We start from the raw sequence: 8,103 nt of genomic DNA, 5'->3' as shown, positions 1-8,103 counted from the left end.
TGTAAATTAAAATTACTTTGAGTTTTATTTTACTCACAATTTCTTATTATGATTTTGAAACCAAAATCATAAGAGAAATGTAAATTAAAATTACTTTGAGTTTTATTTTTACTCTCAAAAAGTTTGAGAGTATACTGTGTGAGAGACAATGTGGAACCAAGTTCTTTCACTCATTTCTGGTGGGAGTAGAGATTGATACAGCCCTCATGGAAGGCAATTTGCAACACATAAAAATTTATAAAATCTAGGGCCAGTCACGTTGGCTCATGCCTGTAATCCTAGCACTTTGGGAAGCCGAGGTGGGCAGATCATTTGAGGTAAGTGGGTCGAGACTAGCCTGGCCAACATGGTGAAATCCCGTCTCTCTCAAAAATAGAAAAATTAGTCGGATGTGGTGGCGTGTGCCTATAATCCCAGCTACTCAAGAGGCCGAGGCAGGGGAATCTCTTGAACCCCGGAGGTGGAGGTTGCAGTGAGCTGAGATCATGCCACTGCACTCCAGCCTGGGGGACAGAGTGAGACTCTGTCTCAAACAAACAAACAAAAAATTTATAAAATCTGATACTTTTTCACCATGGAGTTTCTTCTGTAGGAATTTATCCTAGAGATATATTTGTACATGTGCAAGAGACATATGTACAAGGTTAATAAATGCACCATTATTTGTAATATCAAAAGGTTAATAACTGTCAAAACAGCCATTAATATTGTATAAATTATGGTCCATCCATGCAATGGAATACTGTGTAGCTGTAAAAAAAAAAAAAAAAAAAAAAAAAAAAACGCAACAAGCCCGACATGGAAAGACTTCCAATAAATAGTAAGTTTAAAAGAAAGTGCAGAATAATACATATTTATATGAAAAAAGAGATTTTATGCCTCAAAGGCCTTCACCCTTGATCTTCTGGTGTTATTCCTGTCCTTGTATTCTCCCAGAATCATTACCTCATCCCATGAATGGTACAGTCAAGTCTTGCTTGTTCTGTGTCCTTACATTCTTTAGAGAGAAGTCACAAGAGACAAGCAAACATCTCTTTTGCTAATAATATTGATCACTTCCTACAACACAATATCTATGTGCAATTTTTTGGGAAGACCTCCTACTAAACAGTTAAGAATGGAAAGACACAAAGAGAAGAAAGTGGAGAAAGACCTCTGTCTTCCCACGCTGGATTTTGCAAATACAACTCTTCTGTGATAGAGGAAACTAAAAAGAGGGAAAAGTGGCAATTAAGAAAAACTGCCAGAAAATAAATACCTTGATGACCCAATTTGGAAAACTACTTCTAGATAAGGAAACACTATTACCCAATATGTTAATTTTTAAAATACCCAAAGAATTGCGCAAAAAGGACTTTGGCAAGGCAGGTTGTTGGATTTAAAACCGTTCTCCCATTAATGCCAAAGCCAGCAGAGGTACCAACTATAGCTCCATGGCCAGAAGATACCAGCAGCTCTGCCTTTACTGAAATTTCAGCTGGAGAAAGGTCCACAGGTGAGGTTTCTTCCAAGGAGTAATTTCTCTTATTTGACTCTTTTGAGATCCTTTTCTCGCATAATTGTCAAATTTCAATTGGAGAGAAACTGTGTTTTCTACCTCATTACGGGGTCAGTGCTGAGGAGAGTAGGAACTCAGGAAATGCTTCTTGATTGACTTTAGTCTGCTGTATTGGGTGACAAATTGACCACAGACCAAATAACACGTTGGAATCCTCTTATTCTTTCTAGAGATCTGGGCTGAGAATTAAGGGTTTATGCTTCTTCTTAAAACTCATTTCAATCTTTCATGCAGTTATGATTCTCATACAAACAAATGGAAATGGGGAATTAGTCTTTCAAATTCAGTCCTTTGGCTGGCACAGTGGCTCATGCCTGTAATCCTTTGGGAGGTTGAGGTAGGAAGATTGCTTGAGGCCAGGAGTTCGAGACTAGCCTGGGCCAAACATACATACCAAGACCTTGTCTCTACCAAAAAAAAAAAAAAAATTAGCTGAGTGTGATGGTGCACGTTTGTAGTCCTTAATACTCAGGAGGCTGAGGTGGGAGGATCACTTGAGCCCAGAAGGTCGAGGCTGCAGTAAGCCTTAATCATATCATTGCACTTTAGCCTGGGCAATAGAAAAAAAAAAAGAAAGAAAGAAAGGGAGGAAAGAAAGAAAGGAAGGAGAAAGAAAGAAAAGGAAAAAAAGAAAGAAAAAAAGGAAAGAAATTCAGTCCTCAAAACATAGATCTGTGTTTTTTTTATGATTCTCTGCCCCTGTCTTTCTTTCTCTTCAGCACAATGAGGCTTTTCACAGGCATTGTTTTCTGCTCCTTGGTCATGGGAGTCACCAGTGAAAGCTGGCATTCGTTTTTCAAGGAGGCTCTCCAAGGTAAGAACTCTGGAGGATGGAGGGCACATACCCAGGATTCATTCTGAGCAGGGGCCACATACTCACTGGATGTGAGTGCTCCTTAGAGAAGCCACACAGAGGTCAGAGCAGGAGTGTGGTTTTCTGTATCTGTTTCTTCCTCTAGGCTGGTCTGATTTATCACCCTCCCTTGGGGTTTCCAGACGAGAGGTTAAAGGTGCTTTGGGCCCAGCCTGTACTCTTGGTGTAGAGTGCAGAAGGATAAAACTTCCAGGGGGTGATCTCCCACTGCGGAAATTTACAGATGGCAGATTTCTCAGGGCATGATGTTTATTTAGCTCATCCACCTCTGGGAATATACTGAGTTCACAATTATACTCCAAGATTGAGACATGCCTAGCAGAGAGTAGAATAATAGTGCTTGCACAGAGAAATCCCATCCTGTACCCAAGCAAATGGCCAATGCTTGGGATGCAGAGCTTATGAAAATTAAGCCCTAACTTCTATCCATAAAATAAAAAGAGCAAATTTCTACTGATTAGCCACAGGAGGGCTGAGATACGGCAGGGAAACTGACTTCTGCCATTCTGGATGGGAAACGAATCTTATTGACTAGCTGTTAAAATGGGAAAACTATGTTTGTCAGGTTATGCAATACTTTGAACTTCATGTGTTGTTATTAATTTTGTAGTTAATTTTTTGTAATTTTTCAATTGAAATTTTATAAATTTTCATTTTTTCTGCTTTTAAAAATGATATTCTATAAATAGTTTTTAAAAAGTTTTGGTAGCATGTGCTAAGTTTTTCTGCACATAGTAGAGAATATCTTCTCCCTTAGGTCAGTGTATTTCAGAATTTGTTGTATGGTCCACCAGCATTTAAATCGGCCGGTGTTTGTTTTAAAAGTACACTCCGAAGCCTCTTCTCATAGTTACTGAGTCAGAATCTTAGAAGTGAAGTGGGGCTAGGAATAGCATTTGAAAAACTCCCCAGGTTACTTTAAGCACAATGCCAATGAGAACAACTGTCCTGGGTTTTTCTGTCACCCAGTGACAGAATCTGTCAGATGCTTGGAGAAAACTCTTGCTAGTAGATCTGGAAAGCATAGAATGAACATAAAGCATGCATCAGAGAAAGGACAGTCATGCCATGCCAGAGATAAACTATTTGACAAAATTACAGACAAAAAATAATACATGAAGTTAGTGAGAAATATCCCTTAGAACACAGTACCTAAGTAACAATTAAAACTATTTATCACAGCTTTTCTTTTTTCCAAGTGAGTTGGTTTAAAGAACTCGGTAACACGTAAACCACAGCAGAACTCAAAAATATTTATTGATTGAACAACACAGGCACTGATAGACATTTTCTATAGCTCTTCCTGGCTTAGACCTGTTTCAAACATCTATTTTTCCACTAATCTTTTTAAAAACTTTAAAATGATATATAACTTACATATAGTAAACAGTATAGCTTGATGAGGTTTTTACACATACAAACATCCATATTACACCATCAGATCAAGATGTCAAACATTTCACACACCCCAGATGGGTCTCTCATGCCCTCTTCCAGTTAACAACCCTCACGAAAGGTAACTCCTATTCTTACCTCTATCATTGTTGATTAGTGTCCCTGTGTTTGATCTTTGAATAAAAGAAATCATACAGAATATGTCTTTTGTATCCGGCTTTGTTTCACTCAACATTAAGACATACTAATATACATGACAGCATTTGTCATGTGTATTAATATTTTGTTCTTTTTCATTGCTACATAGTATTCCATTGTATACTGATATCACAATTTATCCTACATTATTGGATAATTAGGCTTTTTAAAGTTTTATGCTATCATGGCTAAACCTGTAATAAACATTGGTGTACATGTACTTTAGTGTACATAAGCCCTCGTTTCTGTTGTGGGTATACACTCAGGAATGGAAATGTAGAGTCATAAGGTATAGTCATGTCAATTTAGCTTTTGTAGATACCAGCAAACAGCTTCCCAAAATTGTACCCATTTACACTTCCATGAACAATTATGAGAGCTGGGCATGATGACTCACACTCGTAATCCCAGCACTTTGGGAGGCTAAGGCAGGAGGATCACTTGAGGCCAGGAGTTTGAGACCAGCCTGAGCAACAAAGTGAGACCCCATCTCTACCAAAAAAAAAAAAAATTAGCTGGGTGTGCTATTAGGTGCCTGTAGTCCCAGCTACTCAGGAGACTGAGGTGGGATGATCACTTGAGCCCAGGAGATCAAGGCTGCAGAAAACCATGATCACACCACTGCACTCCAGCCTGGGTGACAGAGGGAGACTGTGACTAAACAAAACAAAAACAAAACCCAAAACAATTATGAGAGTTCCAGTTGTTCCACATTTTTGCCCACAATTTATATTGTCAGTTTTAAAAATTTTTATCATTCTGTTGGGTGTATAGTGGTATCTTATTGTCACCACTGCCCTTCACTAATAGGAACAGGAATCCAATTTGCATCAAGTATTCCAATATGTTAGGCATTTTATGTATGTTACCTCATTTTATCTTCTCATTTAGTCCACCAGGGAGGTAGGTATGATTCCCCCCAACTGAAGAATGTGGAAACTGACACTTAATTGTCAGAGCAGAGAGTTAAACATTTACATTCATGCCCTTCATGATAAGTCTGATTATCCAGGTCCTATGAAGCTCTCTCAGGTCATTCCACCTCATCACGTACTGCCCATTCCCTCGGCTTTCTTGTGCCATTTATGCCCATAGCAGTCAGATTTATTCAAGTCCTAGTTGTCCTCACTCAGCTGGTAAGGATGTATTTTTCTTATGGGCTATGGTAGATGTGCAGCCCCCTCCTCTTCTCACCAAGTCCCTTGTAATGTCCCTGGATCTTACATCTGTAGTACTATTCTCCATTGTGACATTCCTCACATGATCATCCCCTCTTTGTACACAGTACACACAGACCCATGTAAGATGTAGCCCAGGGCATGACAACTGCCAACCAATTCAATTCAATGTAATCCATGGAAAAGCATTCCTCACACGAGCGTCCCCTCTTTGTACACAGCACACACAGACCCATGTAAGATGTAGCCCAGGGCATGACAACTGCCAACCAATACAATTCAATGTAATCCATGGAAAAGCACCTTCCTTACAGTTGCTCAGGGAAGCTGTTCACAGGAAGTAATGTTTATCTCCACGTATGATTTCAAAGGATTATTTTGTCAAGGGCCAAAATCTGGAAATCAGTGGAAAATGTTCATTTCTACATTTCTCCAGTATGTCACTGGGTTCATTTTTGTCATTTTTTTTCTTTCCAGGGGTTGGGGACATGGGCAGAGCCTATTGGGACATAATGATATCCAATCACCAAAATTCAAACAGATATCTCTATGCTCGGGGAAACTATGATGCTGCCCAAAGAGGACCTGGGGGTGTCTGGGCTGCTAAACTCATCAGGTAACACAGATTCCCGGGGACTCCAGTGAGAGGCCAGCAGTGCCTATCTGTCTTGAGAGTCAGGAGAACCTGTGGCTCTTTCCCCTCCTCCACATACTCCTGGGGTCTGGGTGGCTGGCAGAGCCAGAGCAAGGCTGGTGAGGACATGTCTCCTTTCACCCACAAGGGAAAGTAAGAACTGAGGAGAGGTCTTGAAAGCACACTGTTGCAGGGGCTGGGTGCAGGGGCTCACGCCTGTAATTCCAACTCTTTGGGAGGACAAGGTGGGAGGATCTCTTGGGCCCAGGGATTTAAGAGCAGCCTAGGCAACATAGCAAGACTCTTATCTCTACAGAAAATAAAAGAAATTAGCCAGGCGTGGTGGCATGCACCTGTAATCCCAGCTACTCAGGAGGCTGAAGTGGGAGATCCCTTGAACCCAGGAGGTCAAGGCTGCAGTGACCCATGATTGAGCCACTGCACTCCAGCCTGGGCAACAGAATGAGACCCTGTCTCAAAAAAAAGGGAAAGCACTCTGTTGCAGAGCGCAAAGTATCAGTAGACTTAGGCCTTTGCCCAAGAAGATTGATAGTTTTCTTCCCCCTTTCCTTGAGTTTTCCAGCCTCCTCTCAGTCATTACTTGGGTGGGAGAAGAGGAGGGAGTTAGCAGGTGGAGCTGTCTCAGGTGAGCAGGTGAGTCAAGAGATTAATTTCCTGTCTCCTTTCTTTGGGTTGCAGCCGTTCCAGGGTCTATCTTCAGGGATTAATAGACTACTATTTATTTGGAAACAGCAGCACTGTATTGGAGGACTCGAAGTCCAACGAGAAAGCTGAGGAATGGGGCCGGAGTGGCAAAGACCCCGACCGCTTCAGACCTGACGGCCTGCCTAAGAAATACTGAGCTTCCTGCTCCTCTGCTCTCAGGGAAACTGGGCTGTGAGCCACACACTTCTCCCCCAAGACAGGGACACAGGGTCACTGAGCTTTGTGTCCCCAGGAACTGGTATAGGGCACCTAGAGGTGTTCAATAAATGTTTGTCAAATTGAATTTGTTGGTGGAAACTGGGAACATTGAGGCAGACTTTCTGGGAAGAATGGTCATCTGAGGCCACATGGAAGATAAACAGCACCATGGCAGATGAGCCTGTGACTGAGGGGGACCAAGGACTCCCAGTTGGTCTGTAACTATGCAGGCTCCTCACATGACCCAAGCCAAGCTTCTCTGGTCATTTTCGGCCCCAGCTTCCCCTCCTGAGTAAGCCTAAGCCGGCAAAGCACTGACCATCATCCTGGGCTTCTGAGTGGCTGGAGTCATGGCTCTGGCACAGCCCTGGGCAGTCTTCCATCAGTCTCCTCTGTATCTCAGATCAGACTTCTACCCCCAAATTCCCACTTCTTCTTCAGGGCCTCACAGGTTATTTTGTTGCAGTTTCCAGGCCTCTCTGTATACAGACTTTGTACCGCCCAATTCATTGCATCCTGTCCACTCTCTGCCTCTAGGCCTTGTCCCCCAGTGAGATCTTTCCTTATGGAGAAGGTACATTGTGGGCTGAGTGAGGTGGTTTATGCCTGTAATCCTAGCCTTTTGGGAAGCTGAGGCAGGAGGATTGCTTGAGCCCAGGAGTTCAAGACCAGCTAGGCAACATAGTGAAACTTCATCTTTACTAAAAACCAAAAAGATTAGCCAGACATGGTGGCATGTGCCTGTATTCCCAGCTACTTGGGAGGCTGAGGCTAGAGTACTGCTTGAGCCCAGGAGGTCAAGGCTGTAGTAAGCTATGATCACTCCATTGTACTCCAGCTTGTATGACAGAGTGAGACCCTGTCTCAATAAAAAGAAGGTACATTGCTTAGAGAAGCCTAATCGTAGGAGTTCTATCCTAGAAACTGCTATCTTGGACTCTGGTTTCTTTCTTTCTTTCTTTCTTTTTTCTTTGAGACAGAGTCTTTCTCTGTAGCCCAGGCTGGAGTGCAGTGGCACGATCTCAGCTCACTGCAAACTCTGCCTCCCGGGTTCAAGCAATTATCACACCTCAGCCTCTGGAGTAGCTGGGACCACAGGTGCGCACCACCATGCCCGGCTAATTTTTGTGTTTTTAGTAGAGAGGGGGTTTCGCCATGTTGGCCAGGCTGGTGTCAAACTCCTGGCCTCAAGTGATCTGCTGCCTTGGCCTCCCAAAGTGCTGGGATTACAGGCCTGAGCCCCTCTGCCTGGCCGACTCTGATTTATCTCTTATCAACACCTGTGCCTCCCCTGACTCAATTTTTAATTTGTCCCGCTCATTTTACCTAAGGAATGACTCTC

The 8,103-nt window shown here is 42.5% G+C and overlaps 1 protein-coding gene across 1 annotated transcript; it reads left to right on the top strand.

Annotated features, from left to right (window-relative positions):
- Positions 1-1,369: 1,369 nt before the first annotated feature.
- SAA4 (serum amyloid A4, constitutive) lies at positions 1,370-6,846 on the top strand. Its single transcript, XM_001173012.6, has 4 exons — positions 1,370-1,495; positions 2,278-2,372; positions 5,681-5,819; positions 6,537-6,846. The coding sequence occupies exons 2-4, from the start codon at positions 2,282-2,284 to the stop codon at positions 6,697-6,699; spliced, it is 393 nt and encodes a 130-aa protein (XP_001173012.1). The 5' UTR covers positions 1,370-1,495; positions 2,278-2,281; the 3' UTR covers positions 6,700-6,846.
- Positions 6,847-8,103: the final 1,257 nt, after the last annotated feature.

Source organism: Pan troglodytes, chromosome 9 (assembly GCF_028858775.2).
Source record: "Pan troglodytes isolate AG18354 chromosome 9, NHGRI_mPanTro3-v2.0_pri, whole genome shotgun sequence".
Classification (NCBI taxonomy): Eukaryota; Metazoa; Chordata; class Mammalia; order Primates; family Hominidae; genus Pan; species Pan troglodytes.
The sequence above is the reverse complement of the archived record's forward strand: the minus strand, read 5'-3'. Positions and strand labels throughout refer to the sequence as shown.

Bases quoted from the DNA above. Each gene is read 5' to 3' on its own strand.
- SAA4 (XM_001173012.6), top strand. From the start codon at position 2,282: ATGAGGCTTTTCACAGGCATTGTTTTCTGCTCCTTGGTCATGGGAGTC. The intron at 2,373-5,680 runs GTAAGAACTCTG...TTTTCTTTCCAG, and splicing joins TTTCAAGGAGGCTCTCCAAG to GGGTTGGGGACATGGGCAGA. The intron at 5,820-6,536 runs GTAACACAGATT...TTTGGGTTGCAG, and splicing joins TGGGCTGCTAAACTCATCAG to CCGTTCCAGGGTCTATCTTC.